Source organism: Microtus pennsylvanicus, chromosome 15 (assembly GCF_037038515.1).
Source record: "Microtus pennsylvanicus isolate mMicPen1 chromosome 15, mMicPen1.hap1, whole genome shotgun sequence".
Classification (NCBI taxonomy): domain Eukaryota; kingdom Metazoa; phylum Chordata; class Mammalia; order Rodentia; family Cricetidae; genus Microtus; species Microtus pennsylvanicus.
This window is the reverse complement of record NC_134593.1, coordinates 69,555,099-69,580,247: the sequence shown is the minus strand read 5'-3', so window position 1 is coordinate 69,580,247 and position 25,149 is coordinate 69,555,099. Positions and strand designations below refer to the sequence as shown.

At 44.3% G+C, this 25,149-nt stretch overlaps 1 protein-coding gene across 6 annotated transcripts in view; it reads right to left on the bottom strand.

Moving 5' to 3' along the window:
* Mbnl2 (muscleblind like splicing regulator 2) overlaps nt 1-25,149 on the bottom strand; it is a 151,502-nt gene that overhangs the window by 28,749 nt on the left and 97,604 nt on the right. Inside the window, exons 4-9 of one of the 6 annotated variants that reach the window (XM_075949412.1) lie at nt 19,134-19,334; nt 16,083-16,346; nt 8,869-8,922; nt 8,056-8,209; nt 1,535-1,570; nt 174-268 (exon numbers count right to left, since the gene is read on the bottom strand). In XM_075949412.1, the coding sequence (XP_075805527.1) occupies nt 174-268; nt 1,535-1,570; nt 8,056-8,209; nt 8,869-8,922; nt 16,083-16,346; nt 19,134-19,334 (804 nt within the window). The remainder of the gene's footprint in view (nt 1-173; nt 269-1,534; nt 1,571-8,055; nt 8,210-8,868; nt 8,923-16,082; nt 16,347-19,133; nt 19,335-25,149) is intronic. The other 5 variants (XM_075949416.1, XM_075949415.1, XM_075949414.1 and 2 more) reach the window with 5 other exon arrangements.

The window sequence follows — 25,149 nt, the reverse complement described above, 5'->3', positions numbered from 1 at the left end:
GTTAACTCTAAATAAGTGCAACCTGTCCACAAATGCTTGCTATAAACTAATTAAAAAAATAAAATTTGATGGATAAACATGAAAAAAAAATTCTCACCGAGAATTTTTTTTTTAAATATCAGCACTCATTTAGAGTTCGGGATTTGTGAAAGAAAGCTTTAAAAGGAGCAAACCTGATTGGCTGTGGCTGTTGCTGCGAAGGGGACACTTGTTGCAGGAGTTGTTGCTGCAGAGACAGTGGCGGACGTAGCGCTGTGCATCATGGGTACTTTCAGGAGGGGAACCATGGGAGCAATGAACAGGAGGGTGTAGCATTATGGTAATAGAAGTGGTATTTGGCATGGTGAATATCAGAGCAGCAAGCCATCATGGGTTAAACCAGCAGATGGCATGCAATCACAATGCAAAGCAAGGAAGCATGGGAGAGAAATAAAAAGGGAAAATAGCTTATTACAAGTACAATTAAAGGAAGTCTTCAAACATAATCAGTGATTCCCAGAAAGGCCAAAGCACACTGATTTGATTGATGTATTCATAAACATTTTGCTTCCAAAGACAGAGTCATTCCCAATTCAGAGTGTATCATGACTGTAACAATGGCTGCTTCTCAAAACATGAGACTGTAATATCCAATGAAATGAGAATATATTTTAACCAAAGCAGACTAATCATAAATTCTATGACACTGAAGGCTCAGAAGACCTAAGAAGATAAGATGAGCTTTGGAATTAATTATGGTTAAAGTAAACTTTTTTTTTCCAATTTGGAATCACACTTATAAACTGGAATTTCAGTGGATTATGTTTATTTTGGTCAATAAACAGTAAGGCAAAAGAAATGGCCTTGGTGCAATTCTAAAGGATTTACTGTGAGGTGACCAGATCCATTTTGCCAATGTTTACTTTCTAGACTCCTACATGAAACAGATTGGATGCCCTGAAGACAGACTTTTGCACCAAGGCCCCGAATGTAAGAGAAGACTCCACTATTAAAGTTTCCCACCTATGGGAATGTGGAGGTAGAATATATATATATCTATATCTCATATATAAGTCAACACTCTAAAAGATAATTGTGCAAGAAAGGTCAGAAACTTGATTTCAAAATACATCCATGTATAGTTTTTTTTTTCCAAAAGTAAATATTTCTGGGAAGCTCTGATAACTCTAACACACAGCAAAGAGGAGATCAAGGCACACCACTATGAAACTTTAAACATTGATGAAATTAGCCTGCCTCTGTTTGCCTCATGCTAAACCAGAAAAACTATAAAGAGAAACAGAACACAAATCATTAAAAAGCGCACTTGTACTTGTGGTTTTATCTCTGCAGTGATTGTTCTGACATAGAGGTCACACATCAACAACTATCGTTTTCTTAATTACACAAGCATAGCTTACACGGTAAGTCTAAAGCCATTAAAGCCTTCAGGTCTACTTCCTAAATCATTTTCTACCATTTCTGAAATCAATGTTAAACAGCGAAGGCATTGTACATCATATAAAAGACAAATAAAAAAAAGGTTGAAACCTACCAATACTGGTAGCGGGTGTCATGCACAAAACTGACCCTGAAGTCATGCAAGGGGGGTGGAGAAAGTGAATAAAGGGAAAGAAACAGGTTAGCGGTTTAGAGTTAACATTCAAAGTGAGACTGAAGCACAACCAGAAATCAGTAGGGTTAGTTCACACTGTTTTAGGACTGTTCACACCGTCAGTATAGACACAGAGATAGCCAACTCACTTTAAGCCAATAAGGTTCCGGGCCCACTCTCCCATTCCTTCCCCCTTTCTGTTCATCTAGGCCAACGTGATTCTAACAGGGATGGCAGGTGATAACACCACAGCACCCTCTGAAGACGTCAACGTCTTGTCCGGACATTATCAAGTCCACCCTCTCAGGCGGAGAGTGGCTATATTTTACAGATGAAAAATCTGAGGCACAGTAACTCCTCCAAGGTCATGTGCAGCGTGGGTCAAGGGCAAGGCGAGAATCGAGTTCCATGCTAAATTCAGGTCAGATTTGGTACTCGTCAGAGTGCACCACGCTCATGGCTTTAAAGTCTGCTTGGCGATGAAATGTGTGGGGTGCCAGTAGCGGTGGTGAGATAGGAACAGTGAATTTAGATTTCCTAGCCTCTAAATCAGAGCGGTGCCAGGTACGGCAGGGGAATCCTAAGCTACTACTTGGATGCTAGTAATGACTTGGAGGCTCCTGAACATAGCTCTGGGGTCTCTCTGGCTAGGATTCGCTGTGACAAAGGTGTGGCACCTACCGGTGGGGTCTAAGTATTATATAGCAAGCATGCAGATCTGGGGCTCCACTAGGACCCAGGTGAGAGATTTGATTACGGTCATGTCAAGGTAACTTCAAAGGGATCAAAGAGGGTAGGACATCTCAGATTGGGCTCTAGGTTAGTGACAGTGTCAGTGTTTCCTTGGGAAGAACTACGTTATCCGTGGATGGTCTTGATGCACACGCATCACTGGAGACTCCAGTCAGATGTGTTGTGAGCACTGAGGGATGATCTGCTACGGGTCCTGCCCCTCAGGATGCAGGCTGAGGCAACAGAAGGATTCCTGGGAGTTCAGGGATGTCCATATGAGTGGTCTATGTAATGAATGTAGGTGTATCTGCTGAAGGTGTCAGAACCACCCACTGAGAGCTTCGGTGTGGACTCTGCAAACTGCTTGTCTTAATTTACTCTGATAAGGACTTCTGGCGTGACCTACGTTTGACCAGGCTGACATTACTCCGTTGGGAAAAGGCTTTTCAAGTGGGCCACCACGGACTTCTGTTACAGAGATGTGCCAGGTCATCCAACCTCACACACGCACCCGCCGCGACACACACAGAGGTACTCACATGCTTCCAAAGCCCTCTGTGCTGATGAGATCTTCTCCCCCAGCCCTATCTTCCTGCTCTTCCCCAGGGTCTAGGCAGTCCCCTACACCCAGCTTCATGGCTTCTGTTTGTCCTCCAGTCCTCTCCAGCTGGTTTATTGCCCAGTTGGAAGAACAGTTACATCTTCACTTACAATTTCAGAGCCACTTTGCACGTCTCTACACCCTGTATGCTAAGTCAATTTTTTCCCTCGAATTCTTAGTCGGGGACACACACACACACACACACACACACACACACACACACCACTCTAAAAGCTTATGCTGAATCCTCTCTGTGCATACTAGAGTTTGTAGAACCTGTCCTGGGTTATTTTTATTTTTCTGTTCTGTGGGTCTTCCAGGTGTCTCTCGACCTATACATTTCAAAGTTACCAGTGGACTTATGGCTTCCACATTCTGTGTCCTGCCTGGTCACAGGTCTCTTCACCCAGCTGTGCTCTTTCTCACACTGTCTCCTCCATATCTGGAAACACCTGGTGGGTATCATCACCCATGGAGCGCTTTGGCCTCAGCTGTTAGGCGATGCCGTTTTCCCTCATGGCATCCCCAGGACCTGTGAGCCAGCCTGAGGCTGTGTCTGCCTCGCTGAGCATCTGTCTTCTTATCAGTCACTTTTGCAGCTCTGAAAGCCTCAAGCATTCGTGCAACTCCATCTGGCTTTCCTGCTCCTTGCCCACTCCCGCTCCCACTCCTCTGCGGAGTTGCCTCAACTCTGGAAGGATTTGCTGGCTTCTGATGCTGAACAATGGAGGCCCTGCTAGCCCAGGCTGTGCCCACCTCCCCACTGTATCCCCTTCCCTGGTACCAGGGTCCATCTGGATGGGCCTTCATTGATTTCAACTGAACATATCATACTTTGAATCTAGTTTTGGGCTTCCCACAGCCGTCCCCCTCCCCGTGGCTAGAGGTCTGTAGCCACTGCGTTCATCTCTCATGGGTCAACACATGTGTCATTTCCCCACTTCCCCCGCCATCTATGCTAGTTTCTATTTTAATTTCTATTTGGTTATCTGAGCTCTTTGCGTTCTTGTTCATAGTATGCTAAATGTTAACAACCTATTTGTATGAATTTTAGCATCTTTCTCTCCCATTCCGCTGTGAACTCAGAAGGGCAGAGATCCTGTCTGAGAAGGTGAACAGGGCATCTCGGGATACCTCTGCGTGGCGTCACTGTTCCAGCCAGCAGTAAGAAGGGCTCTGGGAGAAATATGTTCCTGAACGTTATAAAGAGCCTGGTTTATATCCCACTTGAAAGCCAGCCACGCCAGGTTCCAAAGTTCCTTCTGTAAAATCCCCCCTTTATTCTGCACCCCAGAGTGAATGAACAGTCTTGCACGGTCTTGCTCCAGGGCCTCCTGGGTCACAAAGGGTGTGACCCACACAGGACTTGCACAGCGACATTCTGGCTTGTGTCCTGGATGTGGGAAGTGCTTGACCTTGCTACTTCATGGAGCCCCTTTCTCTACCTGCCAAGAGTGATTTGAACATCGAACTGTGGGGCTTCTGACATGTGGATCTCTTTCCTTATGCCGGATTCTGGACTCACTCAGCTTTGCGAGCCGCGTTCCCACCCTTCACCTCCGTCCTACCCTGTTCTTCCCACAGGTCCTGTGAGTACTTTGAACTATTACCACAGCAAACCATGCTCTCTCTCTTCTCCAAACCTGCTCTGGCCACACCTGCCCAGCATGCTCTTCCTCTAGGGGTAAAATCGTACTTCTTTCTCAAAGTGCTTAGCAAATTTCTCCCGCTCTGGAAAAATCTTCCTTCTCTGCAATGCTTCTCCCACTGCCTGCTGAAAATGAACGCCTTGCCTGTCTCTTTCACCCTCAAGCCCATGCTCAAATCCGGGCTCGCTCATCTTACTGTGGACTTGTGTTTCTACCCAGCTCTTAACCCCTTTGCATTCTCATTGTGGGTCTGCAATCCGGACCATAGCACGTGTTCCAGGAGGGCTTGCTGAATGGAGTAGAATCCATACATTCTAACTTAGGCAGAGAGTTTCCACCGAACATGAATAATCCTTTTACTAGTGTGTGAAAACTTTATGTAACATGTGTAGTTTCTCATGGCCTAGAAGCTTCCACACGCACTTCCAATGTAATGAAGTATTTCAAGGAGGGTCAAGGAAGGACTGTATTGCCTCTGTCGTGACCGGCAGGGCATTTCATCAGGAAGCCGATGCTATGGATAAAGCCTTCTCCAACATTTGCTTCCTCCACTGCACAGACACTGTGAGCCAGAGCTCTCTGGGAACACTCTTAGTTTTGCATGCCATTTTGTAGTGTATACACAGCCTCAGTTTTTCCACCTGCAAAATGCACACAACTGTTTGCCACTTTAGAACTGCGACATCTTGAGGAACAATGGCAATGTCTACAATAACGCTTGCAGCGACTCGGAATAAACTTGCCACAGAGATGCCCACAGCTATTTACTACACTGCTGCTCCTGAGACCAGGTGTGGTTTGCCACTTTCCTACCATAGCAGAGCAAATGTATAACTTCTTATTTAAAATAAACCCTATCAGAAAAAAGAAGAAGCAAAGAAGCAAAGTCCCACCCACTAGAATGTGCAGGCACCAGCCGAGGTAGTAATTATCTCACTATGGCTGTGGGGAAGAAGCCCACACCCTGTGTGACATTTTACATTCAATATTTACAGCCTGGAGGCACAGCTCCTAAAATCCAAATTCTCATTGTCAATGGGAGGATTTTAGTTCCTATCAAAACTTTACTATGGATGGCCTTTCAACACACACACATACACGCAAATGCCCCTGATCCATCTATCTGCAATAATTGCGTATGGATAACATTAACAGAAAGATTCTTTTATAAAGAATGTTTGTTAAAAATAATGGCTAACCATCTGCTAAAAATGGTCGTACAACATCATTACCCGATCAGCAGAGGTTTAAAAACAACCAGGATAAATCTTGGATGATTATCATTGCCACAGAGTTGAAGATATAGTTTGTCAGAAATATATCCTGAAGCAAACAAAGAAACAAAAAAAAATCTCCTGATACAACCGTGGAGATTTCTGCTATGGATTTAATTGCTAGAGAACTTAGGCTAACTTTATTTTAATAAAATTATGTTCTCTTCTATCAGTTCAGACAAGTGTGAATTTATCGGGAGTTCAGATACCACTCCAGTACACAAAACTCACATGATTATCCACTGTGATCTTTACACCACATAGCAAACATGCCATTAACAGTTGCAGTGCACAGAACTAAGTGGGCCACAGTCCATCTAAAGGCCACATCCTTCTAAAGGCCACAGGCTGCCGACACAGCTGAGCTGTTCCTAGGGAAGGCACCAGAGGGCAGCATACACAGCCGCAGCTCCCAGGGACTAAGGCTATGTTTCTCACCTGTGCCTGGGAAATACTTAAAATGAGGAAGCTTTTGGCGGTTTAGCCTCCAGTCGTTACTGGATTGAGTATCCCAGATGCCTCAGAGGGCTGCTGAGGCCTTCGTAAGGCTCAGCTCGGGGTCTACCTGGTGCTCCCGGGAGATGTTGGTGTCTGCGTGACCAGTTCTTCACAAACACACTTGCCTCTCATGTTTTTCCATCCAATACCTTTTTCCTCTCTTAAAATATGTAGTGGCCACAAGGTCTACAACGATATGCTTGTAGTAACATACAGGGCTCTCAGGATGTGCTACCCTACTGGTAATTACGTTATTTTAGGTGGGTTACAATCACAAATGTGGCTAAGCTAGAACAGCATGGAGTGCCATTAATTAATGTTGCAATAGGGTAAAAAAATGAAGGTATTTTAAGACATCACAACTCAGGTACTTTCTGACATAGTGCTTCTTGCATCTATATTTCTGTACAGTTTAGAGGTTACTAATTCATCTAAAATACTAACTCATGTGGGCTACTATTCATCTGTAGTTTTTATACAAAGACTATTATGGAGGCAAGATGCAGCTATTGCCAATGCTAATCCTCACATCCTCTGCAATCTAAGGAGATGATAATCCAGTCACAAAGAGTAGTGACAATGTCTACTTGTTATCCCGGGATGATGGAGTTTCACATGGAAAAACTCAATGGACGTTCTTCCCAACAAGGTTCACGCCACCCGTTTCTAACAGAGACCGGTCGAACGAAGATGACCATGCTTGTGAGGTGTGGGGTGTGCGTGTGTGTGTGTGTGTGTGTGTGTGTGTGTGTGTGCGTGGCTGTGTCTGAATCATGGAACTGGGTAAAATATGGAGCTGGGGGAGGAGAGTCAGAGTGGATACGTGTTACACTGTTTTTCTTCACACGAATTGATTTTTTTCATGCCACAAAAATTGCATGCTAATCTGATTTTGGGGAGAAGTCTACCTAGCCCGTGTGGGAGTCGGTGGGGTGGTGTGATGTTGTGTAAGCTGACCCAGGCACGAGAACACCAGGCCTGGCATCTGGGTCCGCAATGCCACCTTGGAAAGTCACTTCTCATCATTGTGGGGGTGGGGGGGCCTCAGTTTTCTCATTTGTAAAACAGTCAACTGAATGAGGGCTTCACGAAAACCTTTGGCCTCTGAGACCCCGCGGTTAGCAGGCGGTCTCGGTGAGTGGTAGGCTAAGCCAGGGCAGCCCCCCCTCATCACTCATTGGCTCAGAGATGGAAGACAAGCACTCCCGGCACTTGTGAACGTGGTGAAAGTCAAGAAGGATGGAGAGAGAGAGGGAGAATGGATATAATAACATGAGTAGAGGATGACTTTAATTTGAAAAGCCTCAGACATTTTAGTGCTCTGGATAGAAGCGGGAGGAAAACGGTTAGTATTTATTGGAATTTATATTTTTAGGTCATAGAGTGTTAAGGTCAAATTTCAATTACCTAATAAGAAATCTTACATAAACTATTTTACAGGCCTTGGGTAAGCAGAAGAAACACAAAGCTTTAACTGCTTCCTGTGTCTCAGTTAAATCCCACTACACATTTGACTTTAGACTCCTCTGACTGTCTTTAGTAATCAAAGCAAGTCAATAGGTCTAGGTCGTTAGGGCTGTGGTGGGGTCAAGGCTGTCTTTGCGACGTCTAAATGCAAACTAGATTCTACCAAACAGCTTAAAGAAATGAGAAGAAAGCACATGACCGGAAGGACACGGACACAGACGTGACGGTCAGGGCACGTACCTGTGGGAATGAACGCCGCGTGTTGCTGCAGCTGTGCACTGGTCAGAGCCTGCTGGTAGTGCAAGACGCTGGGGTTGAAGACGGTGCCGGCACCGTTGCTCTTTTCCAGAGCTTGTCTCTTTGGTAAAGGATGAAGAGCACCGGGAGGAAAGGCCTGGAAGGGAAGAATTGGACAGGATGTGTCCAACTTAAAGCAAACACGTCTTCCATGTCCACAGAGATCATCAATTGCAACATTCTCTTTTTCTTTCTCTTTCTTTTAAAAAAGACAGCTAAGGAGATGCCTCTGCCATGCACCTTAATTTAAAGAGCGGCAATGTCGAATGAGTGAGAATTTGTTATTGAGAGCGAAAGCATGAATTCTGTAACCCAAAAACAGGAGCATCTCAACTAAGGAAAAGAAAAACTACCAAGCAACAACAATGGAAAAAAATAAAATAAAACGGCTTCAGCTTTTAAAACAGGTTAAACTACTCTAAGGGGGAGAAAGGAGCATTGGCGTTATTATTAATGTCTACTCTTTAGCTGAATGGCAATTTCTTGAATTTAAAGGTTAACAGGAATTACAATGAGCATTTCCCTGAGCTACATAATTTAAGTTTGCTTCACTCTTTTGGAACAGGTATTAAATTTTGTTAGGATACATTTACTTCCCGGATTACGTATGCAAATGAGATGACTAAACACCTTATGGAATCTCCTCCATCTTAAAATTAATAATAATGATTGGGCTGCAACCAGTATTTTACATACAAATCTCAGCTGGTTCTCTGAAAAGCTACATGCAAAGCGAAAGGTGAAAGGTCAAAGTACCAGGTCTACAGTTGCTTCGAGAGGTCGCTTCAGTGCTTTGGCAGTCGACTGAGTCTTTTAATAACAGGCAGCGAGCACATGATGGCAGTGGGCCAATGGGATTCAAGCGAATTAACATACAGGTAAACAGCAAGCAGAGGTGCATCATGGGAACGGCATTGCATTGTGGATAGGTGAGAAGGAAAAAAATATTCTGAATGCAATATACAACGTACAAAACACTAGGCATGCACAACAACAAAAACGTTCTCTAAAGAAATGAATCTTACACCCTAAATTAGTATTGAAGCAAAAATGCATCTACTATACCTTAGTTAAAAGCATATAAGAGAGTAAAATATAGATGTTTGAAATTCAGGAGAGTATATTAAAACAGCAGCTTGCATACACACCATAAGCACTTTTTTGTTTATATTGCTTGGGAAGGGGGGATGCAAAACTCTTAGGGACCACAAGACTGAAGAACATCTGATAAGTTAGTTCCGATACAAAACAATGAAGAAATAAAGTATATCCCACCCTGAAAATCTTTGTTTGGGTACATTTTGATTCAGATCTAACCTAACAAAATGAAGTGGCAAACTGAGACAAAAAAAATTCAGGCAAAAAATAGTCAAACACAAGATTATTTAGGCGAAACAGTTTGGGTTTGGGTCATTATTTTTTGGCTGAATCACGCGGGTGATTGTCTCAGTTCTCCCTTCACTCTGCTAGGATGGGATTAGCATGAGGATTAATGTCCCACACCTAGTGTGATTCGAATTTAAAAGGAACTTTCCAAACTTTCCACATCCACTCTACCCTGGTGCCTGTGACCAACTTATCATCCGTTCTGTTTCTACTTCATTTATTTGAAATTATAATTCATTTCAAACAACTTACCGGGTTAGACTAAGAAAATACCCTTGGGAAAGGCATTTCGTGTCCTTGGGCATTAAAATAATTTCTCTTTAGTTATGCTATCTGTACTTTTAGCTACTATGAGTGATCAAACCAGGTAATGACAAGTGGTACCTTCACTAGAACAAGCAGTTAAAACGGCAGAGTTAAAATGGCCTGTGGAAGGGAGGTGAACCTTTAACTCAGAACCGTACTTTCAGGAAGAGAGTTTCCTTTAAACAACCAAGGTAGCATTGAATCTGGATTGATTTAGATGACAATGAAAAAATTCCTCTTTTCTAGTTAATCATTAAAAGGTAGAAAAACCCTATGGCAGAATTCTGTGAAAATAAAGAAATCCAGGGAGCAGCTTCAGTGCAATTAGGAACAATGAGATATCCCCCTCTATGGCTGGCACAATAGGTAAATCCCCAAGGTCTGTCTGATAGAATTCACAGGCTGGAGTTCTGCGTAGAATGATGGCGTTTGTGACGAAAGCTGAGGTGCTTTGCCCTCAAGATGGGAACAATTAATTTGGCCAAGGCAGGGCTGCTCCTTACTTGATGATTTGGGATCAAACACGCGAGAAGCGATAACTTAGGAACTGTGGAACTCAGGGAAAGAGATGAGAAATACGTGGGGGAAGGAACTGTGGGCAGAGAATGGCCGGCAGTGGATAGAATGTTCTGGAAGGGCAGTTTGGATAAAGGCCATCCAATAACACAACACTGATTTCCTTTTTCAAAATAAAACTGAATGTTGAAAATAAAAACAGTTCAAGCTCTTAGATAGTCCTTTTATTGTTTTGAATTTCTGGCCTTGAATGCACAGCAATTCTCCTGCATCAGCCTCCAGAATGCTGGGGTTAAAAGCATGGGCCACAACACCTAGCAACTCCTGGGTATTATTAAATGTTAAGTACAGTATCATGAAACTTCCCTGACTCCATGTTGGTTAAACTCTTTCATCCCTGTATAGTTTCACATTGTTAACTAACACAGGGAGGGTCTGTATTGTTTGGTTTGTTTTTATTTATCTGTGTGTGCACTTGTACATGTATGTAGGATGAAGCGTGTGGAGGCGGTGCTCCTTCTAGCATGTAGGTCCCAGGGACTGAACTCGGGTCATCAGGCTTGGCGGTAAAGGACTTTACAAACCGGACCTTCTTGTGGGCCCTAAGCACACCTACTGTGGTTTTGGACCTTCAGCTGATTTGGATTTACTAAAGAGGACTTCATGGCTGCTCTCCCAGATCACACTGGGAATGCTCACCAGATGGCTGAGTCCAAAGCCTTCTGCCCTCAACTTTCAGCCTCTGTTTCCCAGCTTCCCAGTCCTTGAAGCTCCCAGTGGGCGGGCCTTGGATGAGCCTGTGTGTCTCTAAAGGCTGGTGTTCAGGGACACACTTCTGACTAACAGAGCATCCTTTAGTGAACTCTCTATGTAGAAAAAGTAATGGCAACTACTTCTTTCTAGAGCGGGCATATGGAAGTTTAATGGCCTTTCTCTCTCTCTCTCTCTCTCTCTCTCTCTCTCTCTCTCTCTCTCTCTCTCTCTCTTCTTCCTTCTTTCTTCCTTTCTTTCTTTCTTTCTTTCTTTCTTTCTTTCTTCCCTCCCTCCCTCCCTCCCTCCCTCCCTCCCTCCCTCCCTCCCTCCCTTCTCAGGTAGTTGAAACCTAACTTTTAGAGGTTAGGGTAACCTAGGAGTTCAGGAAGCTGAGAACTGTGAACTGAGGGCAGAGACATTTCTCTTTCCCCGCTGCATGGCATATTTCCTTTATCAGGTGCAACTATCTTCTAAGATACACTGAGGTCTTTTTTTTTTGATTTTTCAAGACAGGGTTTCTCCGTAGCTTTTTGGTTCCAGTCCTGGAACTAGCTCTTATAGACCAGGCTGGCCTCGAACTCACAGAGATCTGCCTGCCTCTGCCTCCCGAGTGCTGGAATTAAAGGCGTGCGCCACCACCGCCCAGCTTACACTGAGGTTTTGAAGTATGAAGGTTTCACGCGTGCTGGTCCGGGTGAGACTGACCGTTGGCATGTTTCCCTGCACTGAATGATCTGTCAACCTTCAGGCTTAGGTCCGACCTTAGGGATGGTGGAGCCCAGTATGTGTTAGGAGTTCGCTTGGTACCAGGGCAGGAAGGGTTCGTTTAACTATAACTCTACTTCATGCCAGAGACTTGGACTCTATTCTTGCTGGCCTGTCTGCATCACTGAGCCTCTGGCCTGGGGTTTTCTCCAGCTGTTCTGAATGGATGAATACACATGACAAGACTTTATGTGAAGCAGAGATTCCTTTTTCAGAGTCAAGAAACCCACCCCACTTCAGGTAAAGGTGAGAAGAAAAATCATCCAGGCCAGCATGACAGCTGAGGACCAAACCCGGGGCCCAGGAAACCCTGTACGAGCAGTCAGAAGGGCTGCTTTACCGGTTTCGTATACCGAGGTGGAGGGGAAGCATGGTGCTTGGAGCTCTTGTGTGTGTTATCTGACTAACAGCAGCGCGTCCTGTTTCCTTGTACACACTAGTTCTTTCTGTTGTCTCCCACTTTGGCTTATGTGAACAAGGACTACACATGAAGATCAAACACCCTTTGTGTTAAAACTGCTGAAGAGTTACCTCCGGCTAGCTTACTCTCCCATTTGGAAAGTTTTGTTGAGAGTGGTGCTTATGTTTTTAAGAGGTATTATGAAAGAATAAGGTTCAAATGGGATAAATGCTTCTTTTTTTTTTTCGAGAGTCAGAGATTTAAATTCTTTCTTAATGTCTGATTATTTCAGAAAAGGGGGGGGGTGGGAATCCCTGGACAAGAATAAGAAATTACACCATGGAAGTACGCTGTTGTCTGCCAAGGAACTCAGGTGGACGGACTGTTAACGTCTTCTACTGTGCAGCGTCCTGTTCGCCTTTCTAAATAAGAAAATAGAACAGGCTTTCCACGGTGTTCTGGATAACAGTGCCTGTGAGGTTCATCAAACCGTACCCAGGCTGGTTTCAGAGGAGACACCCGTGCAACCAGAAAGACATGACAGGTTCAGTAATCCTCCTGTCACTGTCACGAAGGCACTGGATTTGTTCTGAAATGACATCGCTTTGGGTTGCCTCGGAAGATGCTTCGAGATCCTGTGACTTCTCAGCACGCCAAATTTGGGCACGGTGTAACAATCCAGGAAACTATGGTAACTGGCTCTCACAGCGCCTACTGCAGCAACCTTCACGTGTTCTGGTGAGCGTCCGTGAGAATGTGGAGGAGGGCGCGTGGTAGAGCCAGCTACATACGGCTCAGGCTGTGAGGCTGAGGGATGACCTGTGTGGAGGAGGGCGTGTGGCAGAGCCAGCTATGGCTCAGACTGAGGCTGAGGGATGACCCGTTTGGTGAATGGACATTTCTGCTCATATCCCACCAGCCTGGGTCACTGGCTGCTGACCCAGACTAGGTCCACTCCCCCTTCAAGGACTGAACTCCAGCTTCTAGAAAACAGGCAGACATAACCGGAGGTTGGAGAAAATCAGGGCTAAGCATGGTAGTCACTGTGACTATCATGTTTTTAATCTTCACAGGTGTTTGACTTACAGGGATAAACATTCACATATTGATCTCCAGAGCTTATCATATGTTATACTGAGAGACGGCCACTGTGACCCAGGTAATCAGCTCCTATCACTCTGACCACAGAGATAGCCACAAAGACGACAAAATCACAATGATTTCCCCCCTTAATTAGAGCCTGTGTTGAAAACATTGTTTTCTCTGTCATCAGATGTAAAAATGTGTCCCTAGAGATGTCTCAAGCCATGGGCTGTCTCATGAGGAGAAGTTGGTGTCAGAACGTGGAACTGACATGCTGGGGGTGGGGTGGGCTGAAGACAAGGAGAGACAGAGCTGCTAGCTGGTCACAGCCGTGACATCCCAAGTCCTGCTTTTCTTCCCTTCCCTTGGGCTGTTAATTGATGCAGAAAAGTCACTGGTCAATAAACTTGGTCATTTAAGTCAAGTCATTTGAGCATTGTCTCAATACCAGAGGCCCAGTTGGCCCAGGGAGTGTCTGAATACCTAGCACGGCTTATAAAATGCATGAATGACCTTACTGGTCAAGAATCAACACCCAGAATACTGAATTGAAGCTGCTCTGAAAGTGACCACATAGAGGACTCTCACGAAGTACGTGGAGCAGAGTCCTCTACACTGAGAGACACACAAAGGACACATTTGCTCTAAAAATAATTCAGATGGAATTATCTGCATGTTTTTTTATCTTTCCATCCCTCCTCCCTGTCTCCAAGTTTCAGAGTTCTCGATTTCCCTAAAGCCCTTCCACGGCAGCACTTCTCCCTCATGTGGCCCCACGGGTGCAGGGACTGAGACATCTGTACTGTCTGAACACATGAGAAAGGAAAGAACAAAGGCACCAAGAGGCAGCTGAGAAATCCCCAGGAAGGTAGAGGAATGACACACCTAGAGCTCAGACTATCAAGACCTATATACACAATCACTAAAGCCGGCAAGCCCTGAGCGTCTTTCTGCTGAGCCCCTACCACTTGGGACAGGACTGGACTTCCACAAATGCTCACTTAAGGGAAGCTGAGTGGAGAGGAGGTGTTGGGATGTGGCAGCCCCCCTTTTATCTTGGGTGCTCATCACTGTGGGACTGTATCTGCTAGGCTAGAAAGCATTCTCGAGACAACTTCTTAGAGATTTATTTTTATTGTGTATATAAGGGTGTTTGACCTGCATGTATGTCTGAATGTCTCCTGCCTGGGTGTCTATGAGGACCAGAAGAGGGTGTGGGGTGCACTGGAACAGGAGGTACAGATGATTGTGAACCATGTGGGTGCTTGGGATAGAACCTGAATTCTCTGGAAGAGCAATCAATGCTCTTAACCACTGAGCCGTCTCTCCAGCACCTAGACCATGCTTTGGGTGACGCCTTTCTCTGAAGTCCCACCTACTCTTTCCCAGGGAGGACCGGCCCCTGTGTTTATCCTACCCCCCCCAGCCCATCATGTTTTTCAGTCTGTGAGTGAGAAGCACTACTCCTCCCACTAAGACATGCCAAGCTCCTCGAGGGCACAGCAACCAGCCTCCTTTATTTACTCTACCCAGCAGGTCCTTCATGGCTGGCAGGCTTCTAATGCTGTCCATGAATGATTGCACTGTGCCCACTGCCTTAAAGCAGATTTCTCAGGAATCCACTAGAAATGTCTGCATCCTAGCACTCTGGTTCTCAGCTATGGCTGAACCCAGCAGCTGAGCCACCTGGAAACCTTGGAGGACACGCCCCTGGTCCCTGCCCAGCACACAGCACTCCGAAAAGCTGCTTTAGGGTCAAGATCAATGTCAGATCCTTTCTAACCCATTCACCTGGTTCCTCAATATGGCCAAGATTGGGGCGTGGTCTAGGTACGTGATTCTCCAATATCAACACCATGCAAAACACCTGGGAATTGTTACATGTTATGTGTATGTGTGTCTGTGTTTGAAGATGTGCATTTGTTAGGGCAGTTAGAGCCTCCTGGAGATGGTGCTATAGGCTACTGTGAGTCGCCTGAGGTCAGGGCTGGGAGTTAAACTTTCCTTCCCAAAGACCAGGGCATACTCTTAACCAATTTCTCAGTTCGAACTGGGAATTTATTTTTTAAAAATTAAAGTTCTGATCCTGAGAGTGTAGGTGAGACTTAGGATTCTGGAGTCTTTACAGGCTTTCAGGTGGCCAAAATGATTGCTTTCGGTGGCCAAGGGACACTGAGATCCAGGAGCTGTAACAGCATTGGTTCCCGAGGGGCAGAGAAGGGCTAGCCTGGGATAGGTCTTGCACCAACTCGCTCGCTTCCAGTTTCAGTCTCTCTTTAGTTGCCACTGTGTTTGACATCTCCCTGGGGCCCTTGGCAAGCATTGCCTGGGGTGAGGGCAAAGAGACAACAGGAAGGGTAGCTGGTGTCTGGCTGGGTCACGGGTTCCCTTCTAGAGGGACTTCGGCAGCTGGCCGCATCTGTTTTCCTGTGGGCTCTCTGAGTTTGACTTTTCTTGACCGCCCTCTGATTCATTAAGGCCTTAGGCCCATGATCCCAGTTATAAGGGAACGGGGCGCACAGGTAGATTGAAGAAGGGACAAAGCTCACAGCCGGGGTTCCCTGCACCTTGGGGATTTAGTTATTGTGAAGAAGGGAGGGGACAACAGAACAAAACGAAAAGGGGTGGGGGGATGACAACAGAACTTAGGCAGCGGAGCAGCAGGAATGGCAGCCTCGTCTCCCAGCTGTCCTTCCCACCCGCAAGCACCACCCGCGGCCTGGGAGGCGGTGTGCGGTGCAGGCGCGGGCGGTGCACTTACCATGACTGTGGCCGCGGCCGCGGCTGCCTGGGCGGCCACCGCGGCCTGGTTGGCTTGGTGCTGCGCGGCTTTGATTTTGGCCTGCAAGTGTGCAGGAGGGTGAAAATATTTGCATTTCTCCCTCATGCAACGCCCCTTTATGTAATCCATACAAACGGTTACGGTGTTGTCGTTTGTGTCGATCATGGTGCTGTCTGCCGGGTGTGCAAAGCGGCAGTCTGTCTCTCCCCGGGCACAGTTTCCTCGCTGGAACTCCCTGCATACCTGAGACAAGGGGAAAGAGCAGAGCGCTGCAGAAGAAAGCCTGGGGCCCACCGTGCCCACGGAGGGGGAGGTGGGGGAGAGGACCAGGAGCAGGGAGAGGAGGAGGGAGGGGGAGGAGGGGGAGGAGGAATAGGAAGAGAGAGAGGAGGGGGTTAGTTAGGAAATAGGAGGAGGAGGAAGGGAATTGGGAGAAGGGAGAGGGGAGGGAAGGGAAATGGGAGGCAGGGGAGGAGGGGGAAGAGGTATTGAGGAGGAGGGAAAAAAGGAGGAAGGAGAACGAGGAAACACCCTTTCCACTTCCCCTCATGGTGCTTTTAGGTTCACAGAGGGGAAAACTGTTATGATCTTGAACCAAGTTACCGAAATTTCTAACAAACTAATTTGGGTTTTGCTTTGTCCCTTTTTCTAGGATAAATATTGAAATGAAGAATTTTATCTGAAATCTGCTCTTTACCTAAAACAACAAAGGAAAAATAATTGAACAAAGTCACCACTGTTGCTGAAAAGAATGCCATATTGATTCTCATTACTTACATACATGTCTTTGAATACTTATCACAGTTATAAGAATCATAACACATGAACATATCCACCATCACACAACTCACACATCATGTGTATGCATCTGTCTATCTATACCTATCATCTATCTATCTATCTATCTATCATCTATCTATCTATCTATCATCTATATATATATTATCTATCTATCTATTTCTCTATGATCTATCTATCATTTATCAATTATCTATCTATCTATCTATCTATCTATCATCTATGCATCTATCTAGATAGCTAGCTATCGATTATCTATCAATTATCTATCTATCTATCTATCTATCTTTTATCTATCTATTTACCTATTATCTATCTATCTATCTATCTATCTATCTACTATCATCTATCTATCTATCATCTATCTATCTATCTATCTATCTATCTATCTATCTATCTATCTATCTATCTTTTATCTATCTATTTACCTATTATCTATCTATCATCTATATATCATCTATCTATCTATCTATCTATCTATCTACTATCATCTATTTCTCTATCGTGTACTATCATTCTTTGTTCCATTTTACAATGTTTGTGTGGCCATAGCTCTGCATTCATACACACCGTCTTTTTTCTTCTCATTTATTTTCCCTTCCCTTTCACTCTCCCCTTGCCTCCCTGCCCTCCCTCTCTTCCCTTCTCTCCCATTCAGGGTCTCTTCAGTCAGTCTACCTACCTATGCCTTATAGTGCCTGTGTGCTGGTTACACAACACACATGTGTACAGCTGGGTACCCCTACTTGGATAATCATCTTAGGGTGCTACAGAGTCCTGGCACAGGAGGATGGTTTACTCATGGACCAAGCAAGCGCAGTGTGTAAACAGTTCTGGGAAGATGGCGCATCTGCTTACCTCCCTGAGGATGGGGACAAAGCTCAATGACTCATTTTATTTGGTTTTTACTATCACATCCTGAGCATCTAAGCTCCCTCAGCCCCAGCAAGTAGAGCCCCAAACACCTCCATCCTCAGGGCAGATTCAGGAGCCATAGCATAGCCTAAAGTTTCCAAAATGGTAAAAAAAAAAATAGTATTTATATTCTCTTCCTCTAGAGACACGTATACTCCAGATAGAAGCTGAGTGAAAAGAATGCATTTTTGAAAATATCTAAGTTTGACATCCTGGATTCTAAATTCTAAAACATTTGCCAGGGCCCATAAACATTTCTTGTCCTCAAGATTTATTTGATTAGTATCTAAATGAATGCACACTGGAAGACTATTCTCAATAGGCCTGCATTCTAAGTATATACAGACTGCCTAACAATTCTAATCAATATTGGAATTAATGGAGCCTTTCAGAAATCTATCAGGATCTTTACATAGCCATATGGGATGCTCTGTTGACTATCACTGGGATAGAGAAGCAGGGTTAATAGGCAAATCCTTAGCTCTGATTAAAGAAAAATTTTATTCAACAAAGCCCAGGAGGATTTTCTTGATCCAAATGTAAAAGTGTATGTGTGTATGTTTGTGTATGTAAATACATGCACTCAATCCTGATTTTTATAGAATATTTGAATTTATGTCAAATTAAATATGTTATGTTAAATTAAATATGATATGTAAAAGACAACCTGTCAATAACCACATAAATCCTACTTACCAGCAACACCATTAAGATGCTGTGGCATCTGGAACATGCTGGAGTACCCATGCTTGACTCATACAACTGTTGGGAGCTGATATGCTACTTTCTTGTCCTCTTGTCCTTAAGTGCTCCCATTTCCCTGACTGTCGGCTTCTGACCATTTTCAGAACTTCCTGGAGAGCTCTTGCCGCTGTGCACAGCGGGAGCGTGTGAAGACCAAGGGCCAACTCTACAGCTTATATCCTGATGATGTCCATATTCTATTGGTTGACATATTTCTAGTGTTTTGAGACAGGGTCCCACTCTGTAGCCCACATTGGCCAGGACTTCTCTGTAGCTCAGTCTAGACTTGAACCTGTGGCAGGATTCTCACCCCAGCTCCTTGGTGCTGGGATTACAGACACAGGCCACCATATCTGGTCAATATTTTCTTCTTATGCATAGAACCTATGTTAAATGGCTTTTGCTTATATCAAAGTTATTCTTTTAATTTTACACTAAAGAACTGTGAATACAAGTGTTTACAACTCTGTGTGTGTGTGCATGGATGAAATTATGTCACAAGCGTTCATCCATTCTAACAGACATACATTTCTACCACCAATGCATTTCCGAACACAAGCATAATTGAAGTACCTCCAGTTTATCAGTCCTGAGAAGCTTCTGAGTTGCAGTTGAGCCCGGGACAGTGACGGGTGGACTTCCGGGAACAATGACAGGTGTAGTTGGTAGAATCTCTGTTGGGACTAACCCAACTCCAGGGGTGACAGGCGCTAAGTAAGGAGCAAAGCTAATAGCTGTATTTGTCCCTATGGTGGGACCTACAGGAAAAGTGGGCTGTTAAAGGAAAACAACACAGGAAAAACTTGTTTAGTTCAAAACTTACCAACAAGTGTCAGTTGAGCAAAATTCCACAAATCACTAGTAAACGCTATTTGAGAAAAAAATTTCTCCTGCCTAGATTATCCTTTGTATCAGTTATACAATTCAACTCTTAATTACAAAAGTTCATTAGAACTTTTTATCTTTTTATAACTCCCTCTTCTTTTTATCTTTTGATCCTCAAAAATGAAAACATTATCGATCCTTTCTTACCCGAACCATATCAACATATTGGAGAGCATCAGAGGAACACCCAAATTACCTATCATTCCAAGCTATTGAGAGTTCTAACCCAAAGGCAGTAAGACCTACAACATATAGCCTGGTCATCTCTGCACTTTCCTATAGGTCTCTACAGGGGACATGAATTAAAACACCCCTTGATTATAGCTTGATAGTCAAGTTGGCCAAACTCACACATTTTCACACGTTAACTTCCTAGGGATCTATTTTGCTCAGGCTTACCAGTATGTTCCCATCTTTCATCGCTAGTACTGACATGCCCAACTCATAGGCGCTTTTGTGTGTACCTACTATGTGTTGCTAACCCCTACTATGTGTAGATAGGTGGATACATCCTTTCATTCTGGAAAAGTTGGATGGGAGAGCTTGCAGTTTTCAATTGTGAATATTTTATCACATGACCTCTAAAACCCCAGAGGCACACAGTCAGAGAAGCAATGACAAGCACATGCAGTCTCTGATGAACCGTGCTTCCCATTGCTACAGTCCTCACTAAGAAGAGTCACACTGTGGGCTGGGAAGATGATTATTTCTTAAAGTTCCATCTAACGGACATCTAAATAATAATGCCATCTTTCAGAATATACATTATGCATAGTTAGACCACAAACCTTATTTCACATTTATTTATTATTTAGACAAAGTCTCCACATGCATCCCAGGGTAGATGGTAACTATTACGTAGCTCACGCTGGCTGTGAACTCAGCACTGTCCTGCCTCAGCCTTCTGGGATTATAGGCACGAGCCACCAATTAAGCTATGCATTTTTACCTTTGAAGAACCACTGTTAACCTGGTTTCCAAGGATTTTTCTAAGAATAAACTGCACACTGAACTGGACCTAATGGCTCTTTATTTGTTTGCTTGGTTTTAAGCTACAGATTTTTTTTTTCTTTTTTGAAGTGTTGAGGCTTGAAGCTAAGGTCCCCCATGTGATAGGCAAGTGCTTTTCCACTGAGCTACATCCCAGACTTACAGACAAATGTGTAAACTGTTTGTTTCCACAATAAATTCCCCAATATTTCCAGCCAGGTCGTCACATGACTTTCCAGCCGTGAGCTACGCCGTTGCCGTGGGTCATAATGTTTCTCTGTTTTTACACTGTGGGTAACCTTCTCGTTGTCTGTCTAGAGCCCGGATGAGTTGTTTAGCACATGGGAAAACTAGCAGTCTGTGCTAGTGTATTTTCATTTAGGATGACAGAGCAATGTCTCTTACGAATGACCACATCACCATGTTGGGAGACAGCAAAGTATTGGCAGTTGGTGCAGAGACTTCCAGAGAGGCTGCGAAGTCTTTGGAGAAGCGGCTGAGAGCTACAGGAGGGGATTCTAATGGTCTGGGAGGAACGCTGCCTAGTTCTCCCACGAGGAACTCTTACAGCTTTATGGTTCGGAAATAATGTTTGCTTTGGGAGAAACTGCAACACGAGCTCCGCACACCGAAAGGGGCTGGTGGTTTCGCGTGTTTTCCTCCTTGACTTTCTACAGAATTTTCCGTGGATGGGATGTGTTACCCACTGGAGTGCTATGGCGTTTTGTAACTGTCCTTTTGGTAATTCAGTACTATGGAAAAAAGTAACCTAATAGTATAAGGTCTATATTTTTTTTAGGATTAAAAATATCGACCTTGAGAGACCACACACATCAGTGATTCAATGGACCCATTGTATCTGAACTGCCCTGGGGGGCGTGCGATTCCTAAAGCCACGAATGCTGCTGGAATAGGTCTCGGCAATTAAAAGCCTTACTATATGAAGAGTGTGTGACCAGATTTGGGGACCATTCTCAAAAATGAGGAATGAAAATAGGTATTAAAAGCTATATTCGTACCACATGATTCGACTCGAAGAAGAATGGACAAAGCTAGTATTCGCACAAATGGAAACTCCCATGAGCACCTCTGGTTTGATTTTTCTGGATGAAAATGCTTTATTTTTGCATTTATTTATTTCACAGTGCCTGTGCACGTGTATGCCGTGTGTGTTTAAAGGTGTCCATGAGGTCACAGGAGAGGTTTAGATACCCCTGGAGCTCTAGTAACTGCCTTCATGAGTTGTCTAACATGAGTTTTAGGAAATAAGTGTGGGTCCTTTGGAAAACTGGCAAGCACTCCTAACTGCTGAGCCATCTCTCCAGCCCCTCTTTTTTTTTTTAATTCATGTAGATTTCCAAGTCTCTTCTCCCACAGATGATCATGGTGATATAACTTCACATTGGCCCTTGGATATCTATCTATAAGTGAGAACCTCAAGGTGTATTTTCCAAAACCCTTTTTGATATCAACGAACTTATTCCAACAAAATGTCAAATTGGGCATTCAAAGCTATGCTATTTGTTCACCTGAAATATATTAATGTTCTGAAATCTATTAATTGTGCATTTCAGATGACAGTGGCAACATTTCACTAGGACATAATGCCACTGAAGAGAAAAGCAATTGCAGGATTTAGATGCTGAAAGACCCATGTTCAAATCCAGTCCTTTCCCGCTTATTTCTGCTTCCTGAAGAGGAAATTGGTGTGTCTGAGTTTTAAGCTTTCTCACCTGCAATGGACACGTAAAATCACTGAAAGGCTCATTTGCACAAATGGCCGCTTCTCTTCTATTTCCCACTGTCCAACCTCTATAAATAGCTGCTGTCATACACATTCACATCATCAAGGTCGTTGCCTCCAATTATCTAGTGTTTCTCTAATGTGAGTGTAATCAGCACAGCAATACACTCAACAGATGTGAAACGTGCAATTTAACTGCAGCAAGTATCTGGTCTTCATTTTTTTTTTAAAATAAATGTACGTTGGGAAAACACTCTCTAAGGCGGGAAACTCAAATGTTTAAAAAAGTTCACAGGCCTTATGAAGACAGATCTATTAGACATTAGACAGCATCATTTTAGCACGCAGAGTGCTCTTCGTTGAAGTCGATGAGTGAAAAAGACACGTGAGGTCATTTGCTGAGATGTGCGTTCTGTAGCAGTCGTGGGACACACCATAGCACCCTGCATGTGTGAATGGTTCTAGCATGTTCAAAGCATTGTCACGCATGCTGTTTTCTTTAATCTCCCCAAACTAAGCCATGAGAAGCAAGCACAGCAGAAGGAATTACAGCCTTGCAGGTGAGAGCTGGTCAGAGAGCAGATCCTGAGGGTGAGTCTAAGCAAAGCATCCTGGTCTCCTGCCTCCCAGCGTGGGCTGACGTCCACTCCTGAGCATTCCCCAGATCAGGCCGCTTGGAACCAATATACCATGTCCGCATAACTTTGGAGCATAGACAGCAAGCACTGGCTTGAGCCTTCTGTAGATGAGATGTGTGGGCCTGCTCTGAGCAGCGCTGTCAGTTCCTACTGCCTAGGAAAAGTGTCTCTGAGATCCTGGTTGAAGATGAAATGCCTGAGAGAGGATCCATGCCAGCCACGGATCATGGCGTCTGAGATCGGTTTTCCACAGGCAGCCGAGACAGGAGCAGAGCAGGTACTCCGGAGGACCCCATTCTTGGCACCACACCAGCTCCAGTCTGGATGATAAGCTTGTAGTTTCTGCATGGTGCTGCCGCCAAGAGGTCTAAGACATTTTCCGTTTGGTGCCTGTCAGCGCTCAGTGAGAACACACAGCTAAAGAGGCCCGAGGGAAGATCCACAGAAAGGCTTCGTGAAGAAAATCTCTTCTGCAGGGCTGGTCTTAGTGTTTTCTTCCTCTGCCTTCCCTCCATATTCCTGCTTTTTCTCTTCTTTACCTTCCTAGTACAGTTCTAAAGCAACCAGGGCTGGGTGGAAAGTAGAATTCACAGGACTTTATGGGCCACAGTCAAAATTAAATACTGAAGTCATTAGGCCTAGCGTGAAGAGGTTGAGGCTGGGAGGAGACCAAATGGATTGGTTCTCTCTTCTTTGATCATCAGTTTATTTGCTGTTGAGTTGACTCTTGCTGCCGGGCCATACGACGCTCATTTATCCTGTCAGAGTGCAGAAGGCCGCAAGCCCGAAAACAGCTTTGCTGCGCTATCAGCAAGACACTAGCAGAGCATGGTCCCTCTGGAGACACTGGGGGAGAACATCCGTCATTTGTCTCTTCCATCTGCTGGTGGTTGCTGGCTTTTCTTGGCTTGTGACCATACCAAGGCTCTGCCTCTGTGGACATGTGGTCTTCTGTCTGGACCAACCCCACCTTGTCCATCTCTTCTATTTTCTAAGGACACTTGTGACTACATTTACTCTGAGAGAATCTCACCATCTGTGGGCTATAATTGCAACTGCAAAGGCCCTGTCCTCTCTCTCCATCCATCCATCCATCCATCCATCCATCCATCCATCCATCTATCCATCCATCCATCCATCTACCTATCACCTGTCTATCAGCATCTATACAAAGCAAGAACTGTGAGGGCCATTATTTAGTTAGCTGATTAGGATACAAATTCATCTCTAAAATTCTAAGGAAAATTTGTTGGTAAGTTGTTGAATATTAGATTCAAGCATATTCTGTACTCTAGTACTTCTTGTGATTTTGAAACCGGTATTGCAATATTTAAATGGGCCATTCCTTTTTTTTATGGAATAGTCATCAACTTCTGATTGATATCTTAGGTAGATACAAAAATACACGAAAAAACTCTTAAATAGTTCAAATAATATTTAAGGCATGAATATATTTTTCTTATTAGTATGAACAGGACTGAGTACGAGGGTCGATTCTTATTAATTCTACAAACAGGAAGTGTATAGTTTGAATGACTGAGATACATAACATGCCGCTGTTACATCGACCTGGCTCATATTAAATTTACTGCCATAGACATCAGTTGATATGTATAAGTACATTATTTTAACATTTAGGTAATTTAATAAAACAAATTTTATGTGCACATCAAAAAATGAATCTTAAATTATGCATGGCGGAGTTTTAAACGGAATCACTGAAATGGATGCTGTTTCGATTGAGCTCCGCGTGCCTTAGGTCTGCCCGTCTGGTACAGCTCTGTCGGGTTTTGGGTGATGGCTTAGTCATACCCCTTTCCCCCAGTCAACCATTTCTTGGGCAATCTCCTTCTATCTTCTGCCTGGCTCTTCCTCAGCCCTGTGCTCCCATCTATCCCCAAAGGCTGTGTCTGTTTTTACCTCGAAATCACCTGCATTATCCCCACTCTGGGCAAAGGTGAATCGTGGAACTTCCAGAAAATGGCTAAGGTCTCTCCACTCTTCCTGTCCATCCTCCTCTCCCCAACCCACCTCACGGGAACCCCGCAGAGGAAGTTTTGTTCGCTGGTCACCATCCTTTCTGATTTAGCTGCGCTCATTCACACAGACCTTTATTACAATACGGACTGATTGCTGTGGAGTAATCTTTTGGGAAAATCCACTCACTTTGGCTTCTTTAAAAATCACCTTGCTTTTGACACATAATTCACACTGTAAATGAAACCCACTGGCATCAGATGCACTCCTTTCTCCCCGAGGGCCTTATTTCTAAAGCAATTTCAAGACCTTTAAAGTGGTAGACTCAAACACTGACATGGAGGAGAAAAATATT